A 27497-nucleotide genomic window follows, 5' to 3' on the forward strand; every position below is an offset into this window, starting at 1 on the left:
ATGTATTGTGTATAATGCAAAATTCATAAGACTATGCTAATTAAAATTGATGGGTGTATTATACAGACGCCACAATGAACTGTCAGTTACCACAAAGTGTAGCAGTGATGGTTAATTTATTTTTGAAATGGTTAACAGTCTGCGGGTTGTAGTTCCCAATGTAACTATGTGGCACACAGTGGTATAAACTGTTAATTAATGTGGTAAATCTGTTCTATATGGGTAAGGTCTTATAATGTGGCACGCCATGGGACTTGGGATTTAGGTCAGAGTTGACACACTAGCTTTTCTGTAACTAAATTTGGCAAATACATTGACAGTGGTTGGGGTACATTTGCTGTTTTTTGGGTGGTATGTGACTCAGATTTTAAAAACAGAAATGACATATAGTGTGTTTATCACCTCATTTAGAAGAGACAATTGTTATAATATCCCTGAATTTTGTTTAAATTCGAAACCTGACACCTGCTGTTGCATCATCAATTACCAAAATCATTCACCTTAATGTTATTCGGTCAAGATCAGATATGGATTCACTTCCCAAGTTTCCTGCATCTTCATCTTTTTGTAACAACTGATGAATCAACCGCTGCTCAAAATCTTGATGCTTTCCAGCCTGTTAATGCAACCAGTTAGCAGTGTTGCCGAATACTTTTTTAAAAAATTACTCAAAACCATTGAAAAATATAACAAAATAGTAACTTAAAAAATTTAAAGTTTAGTTTTTATTTGTGAATAATTTTACAAAAAAGATTGGGAAACACTGAAGAAACTAAGCATTCCCAATGGAGAATAGACTTGTCTCAGTGTATTTATGGAATGCTGGTTTAAATGGATTAAAGAAACAAACCACACTCAGCATGTGGGGATAATAATGACAATGGTTACCAAACAACTGTCATTGTTAAACGTTATGCGCAATAAACGGTGTTAATCATGGCAGGAAATGAAAGCCAAGGTGTTAATTATAGTGTTGTCACATCACAATGACATATGTGTCTTCCTTATGACATAACAGTCAACTGTTGGAACTTTTTACTATGGTGGATTGATGGTAGACAAATACTTCAGATTTCAAAACTGGGTCTGCCTCAAACCATAAGCCAAGATTACTATACATAATGCAAATGCTATAAAGATAGACCTTGAAAAAATCAATAGAAATACCAACGGCCACTTGAACATACATTAGCAATGCTATAACATGTCTATGTAAGTGTATTAGAAATCCCATATATTTTCAACAATGCACAATGAACTACAGGTTTTTTATTTAGATTTTTATTTAACCACAAACATGAAATCAGAGTCACAAACATGAAAAGCATTTTGACATTGACTTGACATTTAAATATTTATCCTAAGTTTGTACAAAACATTATTTTTTCACTCCATTTTCTTTTTCGGCCAAGCTTTTGAAAGTTGGTCATTAAATGTTCACTACTGATTTGTGCCAAATATTTAGCTATTCAGATAATTGGTCTATATTTGTTGATGTAACTAACACAAAGATGTGAAAATATTTTTTTCTGTCATTTTTTTGGCTAAAGAAATTCGGTCATTAAATTTCCACTATTTGTTTGTGTTTAATATTTAGGTCTTTTGACACAAAGTAAGTAAGTATCCCACCTGCATATCTTCTTTAGTGAAACTTGCATCATCTTCTGCTAATTCATGAAGATACATACAATCAGTTTTATGGCATTGTTGATTCTTAAGATAAGTGCTGCAATATTTCGTTGTCCCCAATGAAGCTATATGGAAGTTATAAAGTTGTAAATAAAGAATAAAATACAAATCAACAATATAAAAATCTTCTACAGTAACTAGTATTGTTACTCTTAGGTCAATAGAATCTTAGGTATTATGTTTTTAACATGCATTTGCATCTGGCTGTATACTACGATAAATTTATTTAGGATAAAAATATGCAGTTTTGCATAATTTATAACATTAACACCATTCTGATAAAATGTTACAAAACCTGTCTCCTGGCATCCCACACTGTAGGGTAACGCCCATATAAACAACATCTATTTTAAGGGTTGATTTAAACAACCAACAGTTAGATGTTACCTTTCAGTGTTCTCCCATCAATATAAACGTTATTAACGGATTGAATCGCTCGCAACGCTTCCTCCATCTTGGAATAAGTGACATATGCACTAGAACTAGGTCCCTGGTTTATTGTGAAGTCACTGGGTTAGTTATGTAGTGTGAAACAATTGAACGAATTTGTGGAGAATAAATTTATGTTTCTAGCATAAATGTATACAGTTACGGTCTATGGTCGACCAGAGAGAAAAAGAGTACACAGTACAGCTATCATAGTTGTAATGCTATAAATACATGGTGACAGGACACCTAATTTAAAAAAAAGGTTTGTTGTTTTAAGTTTTGCACCCAAGTTAACACCTTAAAGTGGGTTTACTCAGGTACTAGAGATCTATACAAACATGCAAAGTAAAAGTAGAACCATTCTCCACATTAATCCATAAAGTTTTAATGTTCGATAAGTGATTTGACTTAACTTAAATAGAATACCTCCTGATTTTACTACTAATTCATAAAACGTGACACCAATGGTGATAGACACAAAAAAAGTTTAGTATGCACTATGCAAAAGTGCAAATTAAAAAAATGAATATCTTTTCATTAAAAAGGAAATAACAATTTTAAACAGGAAATATTAGTTTACCAGTATGGCAGCATCCCTCACAAATAATTGTCATTTATAGATAAATAAAGGTGCCTAAACAATTGATTGCATCTCTGCTTTGTAATTTGGGGTAAATTGCACCCTATTTACCCCTAATTAACCCCTTTGACTGTACAGTTATTCTTATAATGGGCCTATTTTTTATTTTTTAAAATACAACTTTCAATTGATTTTAAAATAAAACCCCATATTTAATTTAATAATGGTTAAAACTGCCATTAAATGTTAACACTTGGACTAAAATATTTTATCTTGAAAATTTTTTTTTCCAAATAGTAATTAATTTATTTTGTTAGTTTTAAAAGAAAGATAGTTTATGTTATTATATGTCATTGCATGATCATACTAACATACACAAAACACAATAAACTGTGGACTCACAAGCAATGTGGTGTTAATACACAGAGTTTAATACACAATATATCATTATACACCACATAAAAGACAGGTATAGCTTGATTATAGCACACAGCAGACAAGGATGGAGAATCAACATAACTTAACAATCACCTGTGTTCCTGCATAGGCTGTATTATTATTGATGACAACTTTGACTATTTTGCCATACTTCCCAAAATACTCTTGACGTTTCAAAATCTGAAATAGAAAACAATTTCAGAGTGAAAACTATAAGTTTAAACAAAAAATAGTGCAATTTAACATAAAAGTGCAAAAACTACATAAACTTTTATGAAAAAAAACACTAAATTTTAGTAACACTAGTAATCTTGCTTTTGGGCCAACTCTGGCCTAAATTCCAGATCCTCACCCATACAGAATATATTAGAATTTGCTTGCAATATTTTATATCTTACCTCTTGGTCAGACAACCTTTGAGACAAACCAATGACAAACACCAAGTTTTTCTGCAGGACCCTCATGTTGGCCAGATGTCTTCGACCATCTGTGAGTTTTTGTCGCCTTTGAACTTCTTTTTGTCGCTTTTCGTGTCGAATTTTTTGCAAGTCTGACCCAGTGAGTGGTTTAAACTCTGCGGGGTCTTCAGGATATGACTGAACAAAAACAGAGAATATTAAACATTTAAATATTTTATTCAACAGTTATATTATTATTACAAGAATATTCTTTATTTTAAAATAAAATATCAAACAATAGTAAAGCATGAAGATATAAATATTTAATCTTACCATAATACATTACACAGACTCATTGGTTTGCTTGTATACATTTTGTATAAGAGTAACATTAGCTTTTGGTTTTTACAATACTAGTTTGTGCTAATTGTGTGTTATCAAAACTTTGGTCTTGTTTACATAACCTGAATATTGATATAGCAACAAACGTGAAACGTATAAAGGTTTGATTACTATAACTGACTTAACTGTATCATAAGATAAGTAACTAAGTTACATCATACCCTAACAATGAGCTTATATTGCACTTCCTGGTAAGATCTCGCGCATGCAAGATGAATATTTTTGTGTATGTGGGAACAAGCACTAAAAGTTGGCTGGCAAAATACATAAATTCCAAATCACAGTCAAAAAATTTACCTATATTGATTTGGTTTGTCGTTTTACTAATTGGCTTGTGTGGGTCAAACTATCGCGTACATAAGTAAATGTTTTTAACGAAATCGAGCATGCACCATGCTCAATATAACCACAGTAAGTATGAGGTGTATTAAGTCTTAACTTACAGTTCTACACGCTGGACAAAGACCGTTCTCATCAGTTCGTATTCTGTGCCAGCAAAACCTGCATATTTGGTACCCACAAACACAGGGAAAGAAGTTTATGTCATCTACTTCCAAAGGCTCCATGCATAGTGGACAGTCAGATATCTCCTCAGAGTTGTTTATTTCTTGAATTTGAATTGGCATATTTGGCTTTAAAGTTACAACAACCAGCAAATCAAAATACTTTGGTTTTGTTTGAATGTTTTCTGTTTAGGAAATTTAGAAAACTTTAAATTGAGTAACAATAAATCCCAGGGAATCTGACCCTGATCTCGCACTCTTAAAGCGGAAAAGTTCTTGTAACGATAACATTAAGGATAAATAAGCAGTACAAAATGTTAACCACCAAAAAATCAAGTCCAGCAAATTGTATTCCGTAAGATATGTAATTCGCCTAAAATGGCATCATCAGTCTCTTATTTAAATATACTCTTTTTATCTTTTTTTAAAGGAGGTGCTGTTTATTATCAATTAAAGACACAAGTCTTCTCTGTTAGTATGAATAAGTGACATCAGAAATAATATGTTGTAAATACTTGGTGGCGGTGAACCAAATTACTAACCCCTAAGCAGAAACTAGCCCCTCGTGTATTACCCAAAACTGTAACAGGGGATTCTACTAGCAGCATTAAAAGTTACAATATAAGAAGAATGATGAAAAAATAATATTGGGGCGGAAATATGGTTGTATTTGAAGGGTTCAGGTAAAGTAACACATTCTATAAAACGTTAAGCAATAACAACAAGCAATTTACTGAACAACATAATTTTATGACGATATATTTTGATTTAAAATTAACAAACTGAACCATTCACTTTTTGTTACGTTTTAAAAATCGAATTCGAGCCATATTATAATAAAATTCACTAATATAACGTGACCAACGTAATCATATGATAATTTTAGATTATAATTAGTTATTTAATTATATAAACCTAAGTCTCTTTGATCATTTTCTTTAAAATTTTCAACTTTCAATAAAATTTTCCGAAGCCCTATATTCACTGAACCATAACGATGACCTCAACAACGACATATTAAAATAGAAATAGTATACACATTTTAGAAATTTACATTTACGCCCACAAAGCCAATAATATTAAAAAACCAACTCATACATGATTATTTTACCTAGAGTTTACCTTTTGATACAGCAGAGAATACGGGCATTTGAATCTAAAAACAGATAGTGGTTTAGAATTCACACTGAATATCTTGCCTAACGAATTTAATTGGTGGATATAATTGACATCAGAAACAGGCAGTTTATAAACAGACTCTTACGTCAACGTTTAGTCTGTACAAAGATAAACAACGTGTTCTTTCTAATTTGCATTGCTTCACGTATTCACCCACGCAGAAAAGCCTACGTGCACAATCAAATACAAAATAGACATAAGTTTAAAATTAAATGGTATCGTATAAAAGTGGGAAAAAAGGGCAAAACATGAAAAGAAACCTTAATTCCGTGTGTATTTTGTACATACAGTAGCTAAAGTAAATAGTTTTCGATAAATAAGTGATTTTAAAATCAAAATTGATCCTAAAAATATCATTCATTCAATTTAAAAATCAAAATTGGGTCCAAAATAAAATCGAAATATATATTAGGATTTGATTCTCAATTCTAAAAACACGCGTGGCCGCTTGTAATTTGCAGAGAAGAGCCGATGTCTAGAACCACCTAACAACGATCCATTGTGGTTGTTTGATCTCGAACAATAGGAAACAAACGTTCGGTTAATATTTAATCTGGAATATAGAAATGATGGCCCAATCACTTGGCGACGCGTTATCGTCTCGAAGTAAAATATTTGTTGTTCGTCCTTCGGTAATTATGACAGTAGGTAGTGAGATAAGAAACCCTTGAAATTACCCCTAAAATTACATGTTGGTTGGAGCTATAGGTCAGTTTTAACGTAAGATCTTTTTAAAAGTTTTTAAATCACGATTGAGTAATATGGGGAAATATATGCTTATGGTTTCCATTTTACGCAACGGAATAATTGGAAACCGTGTCTACGTTTTCCCACCCGGTATAGGTATTACACAGATTATAAATACCGGAGAAAAAAAGAACGAATAGTTATAAAGCAGGTAGCATTTTTATGCTGTACTATATTTAAGAGTATTGGTGATACTAACAGATTGATAAGCATCGATTATTGTCAAGTGGCCCTTTATTGTGATACAGTTTGAGTGGAATATAGGTTTCGTAGCAAATATGAATTTTCATTAAGCGTACACTGATGTTAGCTTGTTAACCCGAAAGCACATGCCTAAAAGGATAGAAAAGGTTTATAATTTAAGACAACCGCTGTGTTATTTATTCGTATTATTTTAATCATTTACGCACGCTTAAAATTAAATGACTTTTCCAGAAGGTTCATTTGCATTATTTACAGAACGCAAGCTAAAGTTAGCAATAAAAACAATAAATGACGTGCATAGTAACGACGTAGCTTAATGACGTCATCATGGAAAAGAAAACAGAAAAATTACCGGGCTCCTGGAAAAGCGGCTCTTACCAGAAAGCTATAGCACGCGCTCGGCGCCGTCTAGCGGGGAAAGAAAAGGGTGAAATCACACCACAAGAATCAATTGTAAGTTTGTTTTATTTCTGAAAACGACAAACAACTTAATTCAAATCACAAACAATGCTCTGTGGTTTAGAATGTACCAGATTGAAGTACTACAGACAATAACAAGTATTTGGCAGAAGTCTAACTTAGTTGAAATTATAGGAATATAGTTATAATAAGATGGGTCCGTAACCGTTGTCTATATACAGGGCGCAAAAGTCATCAAAATAAAACCAAAATGTTTTACTTTTTTAAACGTTTTAGTTTATTCACTTGTGCTCCTTTCTTTGGTGAAGTTTCAAAGCAGCTTTTTGACTGAAAACGATCTTGCACTGGGAACACTTGTAAGAATTCTCGCCAGTGTGTATCTCTTCGTGCCTTTTCAATGTGTCTAATTGGTTAAAGGACTTGTTGCACACGGAGCATTTAAACGGCTTCTCTCCACTATGTATAAGCTGGTGACGACGTAAAGAATGTGATTGGGTAAAATTGGCGCCACAGGTTTCACACTTGTGGGGTTTTTCTCCGGTGTGAACTGTCTTGTGACTCTTCAGGCTAAAGCTGTTAGCAAACACTTTGTTACAAACTTTACAAACGTGTTCCTTTGGCTTGTCGTTATGTGCATTGTTCATATGCATCTTGAACAGGTTGCTCTGTGTAAAGGTCCTTGGGCAGTGCTCGCATGAATAGGTTTTGTCCACGTACCCTAAATGCTTATTCTGGTGTGTGTCGCGCTGGACCTCCGTGGAAAACATTAGGTCACATGTTGAACATTTGAATTGTTTTCCTTTTATTTCTCTCCTGATATGCCGCATCAAACTGTCCAAGCGCGAGAAACAGATACCGCATTTACGGCACTGTAACGGTTTGTCTCCAAAATGAATCTTGTAATGTTCTTTCTTAGTACCATACTCGTACTGCCGCTTACATAGCCTGCATATTGAATAACACTCATCACATTTGCGGCACTGAAAGGTTTCATCTCCATCATGCACTTTGTAGCGTTTTATCATGGAACGTCCTTTGAACTTTTGCTGGCACAAGCTGCATATCTTACCCTTAATGTTTTCTTTATTCATGTTTTGTCTTCCCAGCAAATTTCACAAATATCTAAAGTTTGAATTCCACCATCTATATACCAAACACATTTAACCTGTAAAGCAGGCAAACTTAGTCAAATATTCACTGATATTACAAACAACATAATGGCGCACCGAAATGATGCGGGTTTTACCTAAAACCAGCGAAATAGAATTTTATTACATAAAGCGAAACCTAGCTGTTTCTTATATAGTAAGGAGGGGGAAGTCGGGACACCTTTAGCACTTATTATCCAGATATCCTAATTGTGTTTTAAACAATTAACAACGGTCTATATGAGTCGTGAGGATACAGTTTCACAATTCTTTGAAAGTTCTTTGTTTACTACCAAACGGGACGAGGGAATAGAACAAAAAGGTGTCCCATCTTCCCCCACCCTACTATAATACCTTTAACAAACTTCCATATAACTCCCATAAGATGCGGTTTATAGTACGGAGACAACTAAACTGCTTTTGATACATCTTAGTTTTACTACGAAAAGCTAAACAATAGACCAAATCTGCCAATAATCCCTAACTCTGACATGGAGGGAGAACAAATGCTTCTTGCGCAAGTGTTACGCAACTGGCCGTATTGGGAATGCTCCGGAAACAGCAAAAGGTCAGTCACGTGGGTAGCTCGTTTTACAACACAGTGTGCCGTGGCATACATTAGGAACCCTGGTATACGGTTACTTTCTACGTAATCAAGCTAACGTCGCAGCAAAAATTGCACTGTGGGTTCTGTACATTTATTGAATGTATGAATGTAACTTATTTATCCTTGCGTTGCGGGCAACGACAGCTGTTATAACACGGATGTTCTGTTTTATACACCTTTAACCTTAATACGACAAACAATTACTTTTAACACAAAAAAACTCTGTATAAACGGATGTACAGGATTAAAACACAACATGACACGTTTACAACACAGGTTTAACACAAACTGGGAGGGGGGCTAATTTAAAGTACGCAGGAATATACTAGCTTTAGCTTATAGGGAAAATCAACATGAAAAATAAAACCGACTTTTGGACCTATTTCTTTGTGAAGGTTAAGGATTGCATTGGTTTTACTTTTAATCAGTTGTATTGTTGGGTTGGGTTTTGTGTTTCTTTTTATCATGAAGTACCATTGCAGCTTTTTGACTGAACACTTTCTTGCACTTTGGACACTCGTACGCATTCTCGCCTGAATGTATTTCTCTGTGTCTTTTTAATGTACCGAACTGGTTAAACGACTTCTTACACACGCAACATTTAAACTCCTTCTTCCCGCTATGTATTACCTGATGACGATTCAAAGAATGTGATTGGGTAAACTGGGCGCCACAGGTTTTACATTTGTGATTTTTTTCTCCGGTATGCACTTTCTGATGATTCTTTAAACTGGCGGTGCTGGCAAGCACTTTATGGCATATCTTGCAAGTGGTACTTTTTACTGTTTTCCCGGTGTGATGACGTTTCATATGCACCGTGAAATGATTGCTTTGCCCAAAGGTCCTTGGGCAAAACTCGCAGGAGTAGAGTGTATCCACAATCCCCAAATGCTTTTTCTGATGTTTGTCACGTCGGGCTTTCATGGAAAACCTACGATCACACGTGGAGCATTTAAACTGTTTCCCCTTCTTTTCTCTGTTGATATGCCGCCTTAACCCAGCCTCGCTCGATAAACATTTACCACATTTAGGACACTGAAACAGTTTATCCCCAAAATGAACATTGTTATGTTTTATCTTAGATCCATGGTCTGTTTCACCCTCTTTTTCTTCACTCATGTTACGTCCTTTCAACAAGTTAAGCAAGTTCCGGCTATATGTTCTATAAAATCTAAACCGACACGTTAAGCATATTCCAAACGATTTAATCTGTAAAAAGTACACCAACTAAATCGAATAAAACGTTACAAGCAAAAATATTACGAACTAAAGTGCTGCGCGTTTTACATAGAATTATAGCGAAGACTTCGTAAAAACAAGACTTATGTTTCCTAATATCGGTAACTGTTTCACCTAACTTATTCGAACTTGTTTTGATTCTTAATATAGTAGGGTAGGGAAGACGGGACACTTTTAGCAGTCGTGATGACACGGGTTTATAAATCTTTAAATGTTTTTTGTTTATTACCAAATGCGACGAGAAAATAAAAGGAAAATATGTCCCATCTTCCCCACCCTTTACTATATTCATCATATATCGGTAAATTCCAAATTAGCATTCCTAACAATACAACTATCGCTTCCAGTATAGCTTAGTTGGTGCTAACTACAAAGGCTGAACAGTTTAGGCCAGTATCTGGACACTCTGGTATATCGCGCGCACCTCTACGTACAACACATAGAATATTCATCGCTTCCCACGCGTACTTAAGCAACTGTATATGGTATATAACCTCCGCTAAGGAAATGTTTAGGAAAAGGCTGGGGATCAGTCGCAAGCGAACCGCATTGTCAACTTCGCATTCCCTAATCACAACTCTATGACATTAAATTTTCCCAGGCTTTGAAACAACAGCTTTTACCACTGACGAAACCCGATTATTCAAGATGGGCGAAAATAGACGCAGATAAAAAGCTCAAGACTCTGCACAGCAAATCAGCGGTAATAACAACAATTTATTTATTATTTTTATCCCTAACACCTATACTGGGCAATGAGAATAAATACAGAAATATATAACCGAAAGCTTACGACTCTAAAACAACTTACAATTGTACAGTGTAGAAAATTCGGGATACTATGCAATGACAATGTCTGTCTTACTCCGACTTAGTATATAACTTTACATGGAAACAATATTTTGTTGCGTAGATTTATTTACCGTAATAAAATCTATGATACTCAGTTTACGACTTCACGGCGACGCAAATATTAGGAATAAAAATAATGTAGAAGGTTTAAGTTAGACAGTTTTAAACTAATATGGTAATGCAGGCGACACCACCAAGTTAAATGGCGGCTCACTACAAACACTTATTTTACCAGGTGTCATCGAAACACGAACCATTGAACCGACTCCCTCAGAATTCGGCGCACGAGTAAGATTATTACGTCATAATAGAATTAACAACACAACACTTATCTGTGACGTAACAATCAGGTTCTTGTCATTGGCTGATCAGGCGCATCTTCATCCAACCGTGTCGCCCCTCGGCCAATCAGAATCGGGTATTTCGATGACGTATGACGACTTTGGATTATGCTCAGGATGCTTCCATCAAAAAGGCCCACAGTACGTCTTAGCTACGTCATAACCACGTCACTCTTATGCCATACCTATACGTCCCTCTTGCGTAATAAACTAAGTAACTTTTACTCCATATAACTATATATTTTACACCTAAACAAGTATTATCATGTTTACTAAATTAACGACGCTCTACTGAAAATTACTGTATACAATGTTGAATATTTGTATTTAATAACAAGTATTCATTAACTCTGACCTCATCAAGTCTTTATATTAAAACCTGTGTGCAACAAACTCATACTTACAGAATGGCCTGGCGAATGCTCAAGTCGTGTAAGTGTAAATGCTCAGCTGCAATCAGCGTCGGGCATGAAGCGCGTTTTGTAAGAAACGCCAGCAGCTGATATTCAGTTTTATGCTTTATTTCATTATAATTAGACGCGTGAACAGTGCACAACTATACCTGAGATACAACGACATCCGTTGTATATATTAGGGTGGGGGGAGATGGGACACTTTTATCACTTAATATCCAAATGTCCTGATTGTATTTTAAACAATTAACAATGGTCTATGGAAGTCGTGAGAAAATTGTTATATTATTATTTGATGTTCTTTGTTTATTACCAAATGAAAATACAATGAAAAGCTGTCCTATCTTCCCCGTCCTACTATAACACGAGTATGCTGTTATATACCTCGTGTCCCTTACGAGTTACCGCATCCGAATTTTGGTTGGCGAATAATATTTCCTTTTCATGTGGCCAATAATACATACAAACTTTTTTATAATTGCAGTCACCATTACATGGCCCCGGTAAGGGTGGGAGGCGGGTATTCAATTTACCAACGTCAGCGAGCTCGGTGGCTCGGATTGGACGAGAACCAAGTCACGTGGGACACAGTCCGATGGTTATCCGATCTTGGGAAATCCCCAAAAGGTGGTAAATTTAAACAAACAATACACGTAATTGTTTGATGGAATTTCTATTTAGTATTGCGACCCTTACGTGATAGAGATTTGCTGTGTTTATATATAATATGAAAGTATATTCAAAGACCGCGTGTAGCGTTACTATTACAGATGGCGCAACTGCTGTATGTGCTTTATATACAAACACATCTTGTGTATTTTTTTGTGAATGAAGAAATACGCAAGATGTGTCTTATAAACAACTTTTCACATGGTAGTATATACACATTATGCAGATTAAACCCCAAACTGCAGCATATGTTCCGCGTTTATTAAATAATGTACGTTTTTGACGTCATCCATAACTAGTTTAGTCTGAAAACGTAATTTGTTATTCTCAGATAAAACCAATGGGATCAGTTTTGGAGATGAATATTCTGTCGAGTTGTTCAAACAGTTTATAAATAATGGAGGAGATGTCGCTTCATTAAAGGTAGACCTCATGCTCACTGTCAAGTTATAACATAAGTGTCTTACTATACACCAGATACACATAATGTATTTACACAGCTCATGCTCACTGTCAAGTTTTAACTAGGGTTCCGACACATACGATGTACTAATAGAACCTCATGCAGTTACAACATTACAGGAATACTTGGAATCGAACTTTAACTCCACAGTGTTGACCGAATTAAAAGAATCTGGTGTAAACGTGCAGCTAATCACTGAGTACGCGGAAATGTATCGGCAACATGTCAAACGAATCTTGCACGAAAATAAAAAGAAGCAATCAGATCTTACTAAGGTGATTTAAGCTTTCAAATAATATTGATATATTGTTTGTGTTCCTGAGCAGGGTTTTGAACCTTGTAACCCTATGGGTCACCCACAACTGTAACACTCCAGTTTTATACTTAACTGAAATAAATAAGATGATTTTAAAATTAAATTTTAATAGATAGAAGTTTTAAGAGAAAAACTTTTTAAACAACTAAAAACTATTTATCATAAATTTAGATTACTTTGGTTTTATTACAATTAGGCAAACATAACATATAATCGAAATCAGTTTGGAAATTAAATGACTACAGCTTGCATACATACAAGCATATTAATGATGTCAAATCTGTTTATATCATTGTAATCTGCAGAGACTTGCCCACAAAGTGGATCTTGCTACTTTATATACAGCCATAGAAAGTGAAGGTGTCAATATGGGAATGCTGATAAAATATTTAACAGGAGGTAGGAATATACCTACATCCAAATATCTTCTTCATTATAATATTTTGTAAGACTTGAAATGGGCCTTAATTTTTTAAAAGTTTTAAATGTGAGTGTATTAAGTTATAGTCTGGTGCGTGTTAATGTTATGGTATTCTAGTAATATTAATATATCTAAAAGTGATCTCAACAAAGTTACCTAACACATAATCGAGTATAGGTGTATGAAACAGAACATTTCTTTATTAACAACTGTTGTTGCCCCGCCACACAAGGTAAAACAGCAAAAAAAGGGTTGAACTAACTTGAGCCTTCTTACAAGTTACCACATTTATGAAAATGTCATTGTTGTGTTAACAATGTTGATTGTTACGTAGGAAGAAACGATAGTGATGTCACAGACTTCGAAGCTCGTGGTGGAAACATTGAAATTTTAGAACATTACGTTGAGCAAATTAATCAAGAACCCCTCTGTGATATCATAATAAAAAACTTTCAAGAACAGTGGACGAAAGACAATGAAATTAGAATGTCTGAGATATTTCTAGAGTTTGTAAGAAATGGAGGTGATTTGGCAACATTGAAGAAGTTTGCTGCTGGAGGTGAATAAATATTTAATATATTTTCAATGTAATTTTAGTTGCTGATAATATACATCATCACTTAAAGACATGTTGACTGAATAACCTAGGCAACCCTTGGTTTATAGCAGTTTGAATAACAGATGTTATTGTATATAGGCTAAGCCTAGCGCCATCTTTGGGTTTCTGATCTATATTTGTTCAGCAGAATACCAGGGTGCTACCACCTAGACCTCGCATAGTATATAGACACCTAATAATAGAGAGTATTTATTCAGATAAATACTTGCTTGGGGCAGAAGATGACTTGATGTTAATTGAGGCTTGCATGGGGGAATTCACTAACCAAGAAACACTCCTGAAGCATCTTGAAACTTTTCTTACAAAGTTTCATCACCAGTTTGCGAGTGCTAACCTCCTGCAGGAATATATTGAGGTAATGAATTGCTTTATCTTTGGGTGTCCCATTAACGACAGTTGTTGTAACTCGGGTGTTCATACACCTAGTGCCAGCTTACGAGTTACCATTTATGGTACTTTAAGGGTGTTTTCTTTAATGAATAAAAGGTGTTTGTGTAAGGGGTTTTGAGGTTGGGTAACCTAACTGGGTTGAATGTTTGGATTATATATTATATGCTTAGTGTTTATTTTAAATGTATTTTGAATATTAGGCCTAAATAACTTATGCTGTGATTAATGTTTGGTAAAATACTAATTGGTTATCAGCATCCAGTGTGTGTTAGATATGCAGGTGATTTAGCAAACATTTTCCTAAACTGTGTTATTATTTTATGAAGAATATTGAAAACAATTTTAATAGGTTTAAGAACCCCTGCTATAAATAACAAGGGACCTATTAAATTGGTTACGTTCTAAAATTAAACTAATTAACAGTACAGAATGAATAATATAATAGATTGAATATTAATTAATATGATGAATAATATTATTCAGAATGGTGGCCGAGTATCACAACTAAAGTCCTATGTAAAAGAAGAAAAAGAAAAAACTCACAAAACAGCAGGAAACCGACTTCTTCATGTGAGATTGTGATGTAATAAACCTCTCAATGATGTAATAATCAGCTTGTGATGTCATAGAAAATCGGCGATGTGTTTCGACATGACCCGACACTTCGAAGCGATCTCGAAAATTTTCCGGATGATCCAGAAATAATTGAAGCTTATGTTATTAATGGAGGGAGTTTCCCAAAACTGGTACAAGCTGTATCCGATGTTTTGGGTGGGTTTTATAAACTTTAATTTTAACTGAGAAAAATTGTTAAAAAGGATGTATAATTTTTTAAATTATGCTGCAATTTATTTACATTGTATTTAAAGTTTAAACTATTTTAATATATACATAAATAGGCTTTGAAACCTATTTTTTAACAGACAAACCAAAATTAGAAAGTTATGTCAAATCTCGAACTAATGAAGTTTTTTGTAAATTTGCGTTTCGTGATCGAAGTAAAACGAAAAAAGATTCAAAAAGGCCAAGGTTGGTTTAACTAACTCTATCTTTTTTTAGTATCCCACATACTTTTTATTTAATTTACAGATTTTTTTTTAAGATTGTTTATGTGAATGCCAATTTACCGATTTCAAAAATGTATATGTTACCTTTTAACCATTTTATGTTAAGTGTCAAATTAACTTACACTTAAGCTGTATAGTGTTTGTTAGTATATCCTAACTCTTTATAGCAGGGCTTTTTACCCTTTATCCTTGCCCCCATTAAATACCTAATTCTTGCACTTCCATATTAAAATGATTTAGCATCCCCACACCCCCTAGGAACACTTCCCGCACCCCTGGTTAGAAAACCCTTTATACATTTATGTTAACCACCTATCTACTTTTACCATAGTTCAGCCCCAGATAGATTATCTCGTGTTTTACTTCCTACTTTACTCGGGAAAGCTCGTGCTGATCTCGTATATGATGAGCTGGTGGAAGCCGACCAATCATTGATGAAAAATGAGGGGCGTTGTCTCTCTCTTGTAAGTTTGGGAGTAAAATATAAAAAACGAACAGCCAGTTTAAAAGTGTTGTTAAAGCTACATACTGTAACATACAATATAACCAAAACAGACATTTATTTTTTACCTTTTAGTTTATTAAACAAGGTTTTATAATTTAACCTATCATCACAGTTATCTTAACTTGTCAACTTTATCACATTTTATAATTTAGTTAAAATTTTCCTGAAAGTACACTTTAAATTCAATTATGTTTTTTTTTGTTCTTTAGTTTTTGATTTATCTACTGATAAAAAAAAACATTTTTTGATTTTTTTTTAAAGATTAGCAAATGTGTTTTGTCGTAACACAACATACCTCTTTAGGCAATTAACTTAGAGCACATGACCACAAACCATTTAACCGATGTAAAAATATCTGAGCGCCAACTCGTTACACGCCTTGTACGGCGATTATCCGCATCTGATGTTTCATCTTTGTCTCCAATAACCGGAAAACGAAGACACACTTTGTGGATCCCACCTCCGCCATTTGAGGTGAAAATGGAAGTATTTGTTTGTATACAATGCCTGCATACACCTCGTGCTTACTGTTGTGTAGTAATAGAAATCTCTTATATTAGCTATAGTATGTATACCAGTGGTGGCAAATGAAGCTATTACAAGTGGCAAAATGAATGTGCACCTAATAATCTAAAATGTTATATAGTACAAAACTTCAACTGTAACACCAGCAAAATATAAGCCTCAAATTGCTGTGAAAATGCACTAAAACTTATCGAATACCTTTATTACCAGATAAAGAAAAGCACAACCCAGCTCACATTACCACAATCTCCATTCACCTCAAACAGAATCTACCAGATCCCATCCTTAAGTGAGGAATATATCCTGGATGTTGAGAAAAGACAGAGACAAGAGCTTGATATTTTAAAAAGGGTGAGGGGATTGTGATATCATAATACTTGGGGTGGGGGCAATTTAAGCAGATGGAATGAAATTGGTGATACAACTTGCATTGGTATGCAGCAAATTTGAATGTTCATTTTTATTATCATAGGTTCTCATGTCCATAGTCGAGTCACTGATAATTTTTCAACAGAGATGTTATTCAAAACCCCCGAAAAACAAAGTTAAAATAAACTACAGTTTTACATTATATACGATGAATGAAATCTTTTTACATGACTTTGTACGTGTTTTACCTAAAGAATTAAATATCAAACTACCTTTTCAGACTTTTATGTTGGAGCAATTTCAAAAAAGTTGGAAATTAGCGATTACGAGCCCAAGAGGATCCATTATATCGGCTGATTATCAACAAAGTGATCAGCTTCCTATTAATGTAACAAGTCAACAGATAACCAAGGCACTTAAACCACTAAAGAAAGGTGAGTGAATTATTAAATCAAATATATACCAGAGGGCAGAAAAAATAAGGGTATTCTTGCGTAGCATTTCAAAGGGAATTTGGTTTATTTAGATTTTTCAAGACTTTTTATTATATAAGGCCAGCACATATATTATATTCCCAACCATTGAGTTTACACATGTTATAACTAATATATAGTATGTTTAAAAGCATTTATATTAATGAGTGTTTTTCAAAACACAGCATGGATATTTGTAATCAAGGAAGTTAAATATTAAACAAAAACATCAAACATGAATCATTTACTAGATATTTGTTTCACATTATTGGTGTTTTGCATGAGCTGTGTATGTGTTGATTATTTAGAGATATATTAAAAAAATATAAAACTGTGTTTGCACCACATAGCAGCTAAGAGTTACTGCAAAATTATTTTAATATCGGGTAGCAATAATGGCAATATTTACAGACCAGTGTTATATTTCTTTGTTCATTTTTTAGCGTTATTTTCTCTTAGCTAAGGGCAGTATGACAGTTTAAATAATTGATGAGATATAATTTACTGTGAAAGTAGGCTAACCACAGTATAACTCCTGTATTAGAAGGAGAAACATACTGTGAGTAGAATGGCAGCATTTTTCAGTAAAAATTACGTAGATATGTACTTTTAGGGGAAAAAATATGTAGCTCCAATTATTCGGTAACTTTTCCTATTTCGTTTAATGTACAAACATTAATCTTATTCCATTGAATTGTCTGCCATTTGGCAAAATTTTATCAGGGTTTGTTTCTAAATTAGAAAGATCAATTATCCAAATAATATTTACGACAGCCTAAAAACATGTGTAACTAACCTATGTGTCTGTAATAAGGCAAGATTTAGTTAAATAAGTTAGTGTTTACTCCTTGTTATAATGCAATGTGACAGTATAACATTTCATATAACATATTTATGCAAAATTTCCTTTTTATATTAGATAAAAAATCAAGAAGAGAGAGGCACCGAGAAAAAATGAAAGCGGTGAAGCATGAAGGTCATGTGAGTAGGAGAGAATCTCCATCAGGAAGAAGCAGTCGGTCATCAACAAGTTTATTGATGGTTCCAACTGCTGAAGAATTGGAAGATAAAAAAGCAATACCAGGTGATCATGATATATTTAGTCCTGTGGTTTAAGATAGATACAATGTTTTTTACAATTAATAAACTGTTTTGTTTACCACCAGATAGAGATAGGGCACTAAAATAAAATGAAAACAACCATCTTTTTTACCCCAACCTACTATGTTTTATTTTTAAAGCAATATGGCTCAATAATAAATCAACTTTGAATAAATTATAAATTTTTTGCAGTTATAACTTTGAACCATGGAGAAATGGTGGATTTCCCTGAGTTGGAGTAAGTATATTAAACTTTTCATATTACAAAGAACTGCATAAAAAAACTGCATCACCAAAGAACTGCACCGCACCTGTATTTAGGGCCCCAATATTGAGATGAATTTATAAAAACTGTTTCTCTGAGCATTTTAATCTTTCTCCATAAAACTATTAACAAATTTATTTTTTTTAAACTAAACTTTAATTTACATTTAATTTTATAAAACTAAACTTTTATTTATAGAACGGCAGACAAGACTGAACTCGAACCAGAAACAGTGTTGCAGGTTGAAAAAGATGAAGAAGAAGTTGCTGGAAACACTGCTCCAACTATTAAGATAGAAATTAATTTGTCGACAGCTAAAACGGAGGTAAGCTGACAGTTAGCATGAAGTTTATGAATACATCATGTTTGTCTGGCGTATAAGAATACACCCTTGTTATAATTTGACAGTGAACATGAAGTGTATTGATACACCATATGTGTCTGATGTACAAGAAGACACTAGTGTTAAATCTTGAAAATGAGCATGAGGTGTATGAATATACCATGAGTGTGAGATGTATTAGAAGACACTAATGTTATAACTTAAGCATAAAATTTCATCTGCCAAGCATCTTAACATAAACTCAAACAAAAACAACTAGATTTTTCCCCAAACTACACAAAAGTACTAAAGTAAAAATTAGAATAAATACTCTCCATGTATGTTAATGGATTGTAACGACCGTGTGTTCTAAACAATTGTTTTCACATTTTCTAGAATATTCCACGAATTTCACTTAATGAGGCCACAAAGATAAAAGTTGAAGAAAACAAAGCGTTCACGAAAGTTGTTCCAAAGACAACGTTTGCAACTGCATTTGGTCCTAAACTTGCAGTTAGTTGCATTAAATACTTTGGATTCTATAGGTTTGAGGTCATATAGGGAAGCATGCTAAGGGACTGGAAATTTAGAAAAAGTTGCCATAGTACCATAAACCAATTAATTTGGTCAATGTACACAAATTTAAGTGGTTTCAATCTGGTCCACTGAAAAAAAATTGTGACAAGAAGAGGGAACACTAAATTATTAGATTTGCACCCAAAACAAAAGGTTGGGAAATACAAACAACAGAAAATATTAATCTCACATTTTTTTAACGTTAACTCAAATTGACTGTACATTGAAATTTTAATCATGTTTAGCAGATAAATTACTTTTTATAAATTTTTCTATATGTCGCAACAGAGTTCAAGTTACAGCAACTTTATGACGTTGAAGAATTTACAAAAGATGAAAGAAAACCCAGAAACTTTGGTTGAAAAGTTGAGTGTAAGAGAACAGGTTGGTGTGTTAGTGTTGTATCTTATTGTTAGTTGTAGTTATGTAACAAATAAATACTATTTTTTTTGAACAACAGTTTAATCTTAATGTCTAACTGTCAAAATTGTTGATAATTTTTGTAAGATCTGTTTTATATTAATACTATATAGTACTGTGAGGTAAAAACTACCAAATGGAACAAATATGCATTATATTACAGTCCAACCTACTATAGACCCAACAACAGATTATTAAAACAAAGATTATCAGAACTCAAAATAAATTATATAAAACAAACTTACATTTTAGCTTTCCTCCAAGTCCGAAAGTAATTTGTCTAAGTTAGTAACACCAGCTCAATCTAAAACATGGGATGAAATATCAAAAGAGATTTTGTTGCGTAAGAACAGTAGAACTCGGAGAAAAAGCAGGTAATTGTAATGTCTTACAATAAATGTAACTTATTATTATCTTGCGGTGGAGCAAGGACAGTCATTATAATACGGGTGTTCTGTTTTATACACCTGGTACTGCTTACAAGACTTAACTTTTTAGGTAAAATTTTTTTGGAATTTTGTTTAATGTGTGGCTGACACAAATTTGGACAACTGTAAGTGGCTTACCCAAGGTCACAAATGCTTACTATGGTTACGGAACTTGTTACTTTACTGGTAGATACAGTGTTCCAACCACCGCTCTGAAGTCATTGTACAATGCCTACTTTATGCTGGAATTATTATGTGAATACAAAAGATAATTTCATGTTAGATGATTCTNGCTGTAACAATATACAACAATGTCATTACCTTAGTAGCAAACCATTGATTTTAGTGAATGGCGGTTTAACTAGAAATAAACTGCCTGCATTCTTAGGATTGTAACTAAAGGAACAACAAGTTTTACAATGTCTACACAGCTTTTTATAGTATTAGCATTTTATGGATATGGTGAAAACAGTATTGCAAATTGGCAAAAATTTATAACACTTGTTATAGAATAAAAAATTAGTGTAAACAGTTTAAACTTAGGATTTAATTTGGTTTGTTACAGGATAAATTACAATTTATGTCTTACCAGTGTCAGTACAGTTTCCGAAACAGAAGACATCATTGAAAAGAAACCAGCAAAGATGGTTGACTTGCTGAAGCAATATTGTATAATAAGGTGACAAATATGGTTGTTGCTGTAAATATATAATAATGTAACATTATGTTTTAAAGTTGTTTCCCTAAAAACAAAAGCTTTGGCATTTGACTAATAAACTCATAAAGGGGGGTCGGCAAAAGGGGTGTTTTGGAAAATAATCGTCCATATTTTTAACTTATAATATATATTTCACTCACCCATCTTAACCGACACTCAAGTTTCACTTTTCCCACCAAGTTCTTCATGCTTAATGCCAAGATATAATATAGTTGTCTTCATATCCCCCAGACATAAATGTTGTATGAAATTTTTTTGTGAGCACATTTTTACATTTTTAGAAATTCCTTCATGCAAGGCTGTTCTACAAATCCATGTTTAATGTTTGTCTTCCAACACTTTACTGTCCCAAGTATACTAAACCATTCCACTATTAAAATATGTCATTTTATATTAACAGAGAAGACAGACTGCCTGCATACAGAAGAGTATTCGATAAATACGTCATCATTAAAAGCATGAGAGATCGAGAAAGAAGGTTAGAAAAAAAGAGAGAAAACAAACCAACAACAGAAGGTCAGTTGTTGGGTTTTACTTGTTATTTTCACAGAAATTTTTTAATGTTGCCAAAGTTATTTACACTAAAGTTACAATCTTGTAATCTTCAAGGATTTCTATTTTTAGTGGGCAGCAAGTTTTTTTTCAATCTAAAGATTAAACTTAATGGTCATCACTGTTTCAGCATCACAGGAAGATGGTGAAAGTTCAGCAGAATATTTGTTGGAAAAGAATATGTTTGTGTTGGAAAAACTACAAGAACAAATTGTGGAGCTACAAGAGAAAATAAAAGTCGCAAAATGTAAGTGGAGTGTTAAAGCTTTTTGTTACTTTTCCTGCTCACTGTCCAGTTATATGAGTGTCTACTTATATATCTCACTGTCGGTTAACAACATGTCAATATTTCCAGTTGAAGTCAACCGGGCAGTTGCCATAGCAGCACGTGCCAACTATAGTGATGTCATAAAGACAAAAAAATCTCCACCAAGTGGTAAAACATCTTCGGTGTTTGGAATAAAATCACCTGAAGCACGAACAGAAAAACGGCGTGAGTTTTAATATTCAGTTGAAGATAAACTGATACTTTTCTTTTGTTGCTAATTTGGTAAAACGAGATTTAAGTAGTAAAAATTCTTCACTAACACTTGTTTATCATTTGGTGTATTTTTACTTTTAAAATAAAGGTAAATATTAGGGCTGTTATACTACATTACTGCTAGCTAGATTACCTTTATTATTAGTTGTTCATCCATAGTTTTATTTTTTTAGGTAATTCTGACGAAGACATACTACAGCACTTGAGCGCCTCCATGCGGCAAAAATGCGAGGCTCAGATGGAAGTTCGTGACCGTAAGGTGGTGCTAGAGCATTTGCGAGGACGCACGAAACGACTTTTGTCGAGACAAAAGACAATAGAAGGTTGGTTGTGACGTCATAATGGTTATGGTGATATCACAACCCAAGTATGTCGAGTTACGTCAAACGTTGTCGCGTAATCGCGTTAAACGTTAATACACCTGAGTGGTATCGCCAATTAACCCATCGTATCCTTTATGATGCGATAAACAGAATGTTGAGGCTTATCGGGGCGTAGTTTTAAACTGTAAAATAAATCTAAAAACGCGATTCTTTTATAAACCGTAAGTCTAGTCCGACGGCTATTAAACTAAAATCTGTAGTGGGTCAGGTTTTTTATACTGGCGTAGAGTATTAACACGTGCCTGCTTCATTCCATACCATATGTGGTGATTTTATACACCTAATGCTGACTGTCGAGTTAGCATACTTTCATGTTTATCTTCGGAGCGGGAAACCAAGGGTTCAACGTAGAGGTGTTTTGCGCCAATGCGGCTTCATACACCTCGTAACAACGATTTTGTAGTGTTCGTTTCTCGTCACATTAACCATTATTTCGTCACAGAATCCAGCAAGAAGTTGATTAAAGAGATGGAAAAAGAGAAAATAAACCGTGGAATTAAAAGTCGAAATATGGAACCGTTCACACGAAAACAAAGCGCGATTTACAGGGTATGACGTCATTATATCCTCGCGCGTATGATTGTTACGTGTAGTGTGAAACAAATACGTTTGTCAACGCGATAAACTAATACCTCCCGGACGAGGAAAACCGCTTTCCCCGCTTCCCGCGGTGATTGTTTCGTGTTCCAGAACCCGGGAATCTTTTTACCGATTGTTAAAGTGTGTCATGTCAACACTGGCCGAGTGTGACGTCACAAAGCTCATTATGTAACGATTGTTCGTTAACAGGAGCTCCATCCTACGAGCGAGGAGTTTATTGACGTAAGTGACTTGAAAGATGCACTCAGGGAAATCGGAGCAAAACTCAGGTTCTTCGACGAAAGTCAATTTACTGAGGTAAGAATACACGAATGGATAAACGGCAAACAGTGTACTGGTTCGTGAGATAAACGACGGACAATCTACCGTTTCAGAAAACCGAAAGTAAAAGTTTCTGTGTTTCATTAATCACGCTACAAGACATATAACATAGTTTACACGCCACACTACACCAAGATCATACCACGCCACACGAAGTTCATGCCACGCCACACAAAGTTCATGCTACGCCACATATTTGGCATATGCTGCTTGTAATGTAATATTTCCCAGAGCAGCAAACAAGGTCAAAGGCGATCAACCAGAACGCCTTGCCCCGCTGTTGCGAAACAGGGGGCTTTGTGACGTAGAAAAGCTGTATTGATCAATACTTCAGTATAGAACGCAGTGAAGCGTCAAGATGTCATATCACGAGAATAAATTTATTTTCGTGGTTAAGTGGGCATCGCTATATATAATCTTCGTGTCATTGTAAATAAGAAAACCAAGGAAATGTTTGCGCTTCACAAATAAATAACTTCGCGAACTCGCTAAATCCTTTAGGAGGTAATCCTGCACTAAAAACCGCTAACAAATCCAACAAAAACAGTTTTTTTTATATAATTTCCGCCTTCCGCAATAAAATCTTTAAATAAAACCCCGGCTATAAAAAAGATATTCCGGTTATAAAAAAACGACAAGAAACGGCTGCTTAAGGAATTTGGTCGAGATAACGTATGGGAGTTGTGGGAATACTGTACAAGCAAGATTGTGTTACGTAGAAATAATGGGAGTGTATGTACCACGTTTGTTACCGAGGGGAAATTGTTGCTTTGCATTGGCATTAGTCGCACCACAAACAAGCAGATAACAGCTTCGTTCAACGGGCGTGGTTTTTGTAAACGTTTTAAAATTAAAATGAGGTTACATTTTTAATTTGAACCGTACATGTTTTACGTGAAAGCATGTTTTAATGGGTTTGGTCTTGAGAAACTTGACGTTTATAAAAGCGGGTTGGTGGTTTTAGTTTGAATTAAACCAGAAGGGAAGCGTTGACATTTAATTATTTTTCACAAATAAAAAAAAATGGAAAGAAAATGTTAAAATCAAAAAAAAATTTGTTTAAACACTAGGATCACAAAGCTGAATTTGTATATAACACTATACATCATACACCTTATGTACACTGTCCACTTATGACATAAAATTTAATTATGTGTGACAATCCACGCGGAAGTATTCCGACTCGAAATGTTATAAGTTCTCTTATTATACCATCAGGAAGCCATCAGCCTAAATCTAAAGTATTGCTTATTGATTGTTACCGGTATCGGTTTATTGATGCTCCCACAGGGAATACGGGACGAAGGGAAACTTACATTCAGAGCATTCTGCGTTGTGGCAGCGCTCAACGAAAGGAAAAAGGATTTGCACAAAGAAGGAGACGCAACATTGGCAGCAAAGCTAAAAGCATGCAAGGTGACTTAAATGCATGCACCATAACGAACATAGGACTGTTCATACGAAGGCATGTATGAATGTAACTTATTTATCCTCGCGCGACCTGAAACGACAGTCGTTATAACAGGCGTGTTCTGTTTCACCCCCTCATCCCTTTTTGAGTTACCACGTATGTAACTATGGAAGTATATAGTAGAGTGGGGGAAGATAGGATACCTTTTCATTCGATTTTCTAACTTGGTAGTATAAGTAAACAAAGAACAATCAAACAATTATAAAACTGTATCTTCACGACTCTCATAGACCGTTGTTAATTGTTTAAAACACGATTAGGATGTTTTGATATTATGTGCTGAGTGTGTCCCATCTTACCCCACAATACTATAAATATATTTACATATTTGCCATTTCAAGTAAGCGGGTTTAGCAGCTGTTTAGGATGCTTACTGTACTAAAATGCGATTACTGACTGTAAGCCAACAATTCTAATTCGCATTCAAAACATCCATAGCGTTAAGTAACGTCGTGTTGCTTATGCAAATTGAACCAGCGTCTTAACGAACAATATAGTAAGCATGAAACGTAGCGTTTATTGTAAAAACAAACTAAAAAGTGAAACATAATGTTAAGTATGCTGACTGTAGTTTTTATTGTTTTTCGTTTGTGGTGAAAACGCAAACGCAGCATTTTAGTTGTTGAGCGTTGTTTACATACGGGTAACTTACATGTTGTAAAATAACACATCACCGCAATATAATGCCTATAAACCTTAAGCAAACCAATAAGGCCAATTTAAATGTTATAGAACAGTTAAACAGGTTGCAAACTAATTTCAAAGGCAATATACTTGAAACGCAAAGCCCTTATGCTAAGGTCGCAACTAAGTGTGATGCCAGTTCCCATGGTATCGATCGCAGTGTTGACCGTTTACTTTTACAGGACCACTATTCAAGTCTGTTAGGACCCGATCTGGAAACACTGCAAAGTGACTTGGCGGCGGTCGGGATACCGCGTTTACAACGCGAAGAGGTCGGTTCGCTTTTTCATTGTTTACTCACGATAAATCATTGTTTGTATTGTTAGATCATAAAGAAGCTATCGCGGGGCAACTCGGGACGACTCGATTTTCTAGACTTCGTGACGTATGCTCCTTTATTCGTCAACATTCATCAAACAATCGTCAAGAACCCGTTTCCTATCGTCCAATCAACGTAGCACACTGATCACGTGATACAACTAATACGTCACACCCCCACAAACGTCATTTTTGCGCCAAAGAAAAAAGAAACCTAATTTAAAAATTATGTTTTACATTGTCTGCAATAAAGAGTAAGGTTAAATAAACGAAGTGTTCAATTTTATTCTGGTTTGAAAAAGAAATCAATATATAGTAGGCTGGGGAGTATGATTAATGTTTTTATTCTCTTTTATTATTCCATTTGCCTGTACATTTGCTATAATGTAACAAATATAGGTTGATATTACCATATACACACAACTCTAAAAGAGCGTTGTTAATTGTTATAAACACGGTTATAAAACATTCGAAATTATGCGCTAACCGCTAACGATATCCATCTTTCCCCACAGTACTTTACTACTTTAGGTTTTAAATTTAAAGCGCTATTGTTGTGTCGATAAAGAAACTAGATTAACCAGATTCAAACACAAGGTGTTCCTGCTCACGGTTATTTATAAATATAACGGTTATGCTTCTAAATATAGAAACTACCCCACTAGTAAAGCAAGCAAGTGAAAACAGGGAAGTATTTTCAGCGTTTGCTATCGGTTTCCACGCTTGCTCTTGGCTCATGTGCTTTCCACTGTGACGTCACAATACTAACTGTGATGTAAATATTATTATGAGAAACCTTACGTTTCGTGGTTGGGGGTTCTAGTAATAGCGGGTGACAATTACATGTACTATGACAGACCTTGACAGTAACTGTGATATATTCCGTGAACATGGCCTTGATCCAGTGCTCATGAAGTTGGATGATTCAATTTGAATAATAGACTGATGGTATACAGTAGGGTGGGGGGAAGTCGGGATACCTTTAGCATATAATATTCAAATATCCTGATTTTTAACAACGGTATATTGAAGTCGTGAGGATACGGTTAAATATTTCTTTCAGTTTTCTTTGTTTATTGCCAAATAAAACGAGAAAATAGAATGAAAGGTGTTCCATTTTGCCCACCCCACTGGCCTACTATATATTTGTGATTTTTCTCGATTACGTATTTCATGGCGTTTGCCTATAATGGTAAGTTAAACATTGTGACGTAAGAAAGAACAAGGAAAGTGGGTTCGGGAGTTTTGAGAAAATACTCCTGTGACGTCATCGGAAACCCAGCGGCGTAAGTGTCGTAGTTATTATGACGTAACAACGGCCAGTCTAATCAATCTAGTCATCTGTAATCGCGACTTTAGTAACTTGAGAAGCGAAGTTTAATTTCGCAACC

The 27497-nt window shown here is 34.4% G+C and overlaps 4 protein-coding genes and 1 long non-coding RNA gene across 7 annotated transcripts in view; 1 reads left to right on the forward strand and 4 right to left on the reverse strand.

Annotated features, from left to right (window-relative positions):
* The window catches only part of LOC100175100, an 11758-nt gene extending 6738 nt beyond the window's left edge, over positions 1-5020 (reverse strand). Inside the window, exons 1-6 of the mRNA XM_002121942.4 lie at positions 4380-5020; positions 3535-3732; positions 3230-3316; positions 2077-2179; positions 1630-1754; positions 501-616 (exon numbers count right to left, since the gene is read on the reverse strand). Of these exons, the coding sequence (XP_002121978.2) occupies positions 501-616; positions 1630-1754; positions 2077-2179; positions 3230-3316; positions 3535-3732; positions 4380-4562 (812 nt within the window). The 5' untranslated portion in view covers positions 4563-5020. The remainder of the gene's footprint in view (positions 1-500; positions 617-1629; positions 1755-2076; positions 2180-3229; positions 3317-3534; positions 3733-4379) is intronic.
* A 1786-nt stretch (positions 5021-6806) lies between these two features.
* On the forward strand, positions 6807-26392 carry LOC100182831. Of its 3 annotated transcripts, XM_026839978.1 has the most exons (33): positions 6807-7022; positions 10585-10686; positions 11071-11123; positions 11186-11317; positions 12074-12219; positions 12590-12681; positions 12841-12996; positions 13343-13436; positions 13793-14017; positions 14275-14432; positions 14951-15037; positions 15097-15238; positions 15391-15496; positions 15866-15998; positions 16343-16513; positions 16775-16915; positions 17214-17367; positions 18326-18490; positions 18700-18745; positions 18971-19097; positions 19491-19607; positions 19959-20054; positions 20343-20464; positions 21111-21197; positions 21637-21752; positions 21919-22035; positions 22144-22281; positions 22503-22652; positions 23155-23261; positions 23502-23609; positions 24924-25049; positions 25971-26060; positions 26115-26392. In XM_026839978.1, the coding sequence occupies exons 1-33, from the start codon at positions 6897-6899 to the stop codon at positions 26244-26246; spliced, it is 4062 nt and encodes a 1353-aa protein (XP_026695779.1). In that variant the 5' UTR covers positions 6807-6896; the 3' UTR covers positions 26247-26392. The 3 variants fall into 3 exon arrangements, with proteins under 3 accessions (XP_026695779.1, XP_026695771.1, XP_026695773.1); XM_026839970.1 differs by having other exon boundaries at positions 21919-22281; XM_026839972.1 differs by having other exon boundaries at positions 12074-12216; positions 21919-22281.
* Positions 7027-8145, reverse strand: zf(c2h2)-145 (zinc finger protein (C2H2)-145). Its single transcript, NM_001128887.1, has one exon. The coding sequence runs from the start codon at positions 8078-8080 to the stop codon at positions 7271-7273; it is 810 nt and encodes a 269-aa protein (NP_001122359.1). The 5' UTR covers positions 8081-8145; the 3' UTR covers positions 7027-7270.
* LOC108951048 (zinc finger protein 723-like) lies at positions 8820-10165 on the reverse strand. Its single transcript, XM_018817689.2, has one exon. It carries the CDS (start codon positions 9861-9863, stop codon positions 9165-9167), a length of 699 nt encoding a protein of 232 aa, XP_018673234.1. The 5' UTR covers positions 9864-10165; the 3' UTR covers positions 8820-9164.
* LOC113475762 lies at positions 20065-21507 on the reverse strand. Its single transcript, XR_003397532.1, has 3 exons — positions 21377-21507; positions 21108-21216; positions 20065-20394 (listed from the first exon to the last, which is right to left on the reverse strand). It is a non-coding gene; the product is annotated as an uncharacterized LOC113475762 (long non-coding RNA).
* Positions 26393-27497: the final 1105 nt, after the last annotated feature.

The sequence above is a fragment of the Ciona intestinalis genome, chromosome 2 (assembly GCF_000224145.3).
Source record: "Ciona intestinalis chromosome 2, KH, whole genome shotgun sequence".
Lineage (NCBI taxonomy): Eukaryota > Metazoa > Chordata > Ascidiacea > Phlebobranchia > Cionidae > Ciona > Ciona intestinalis.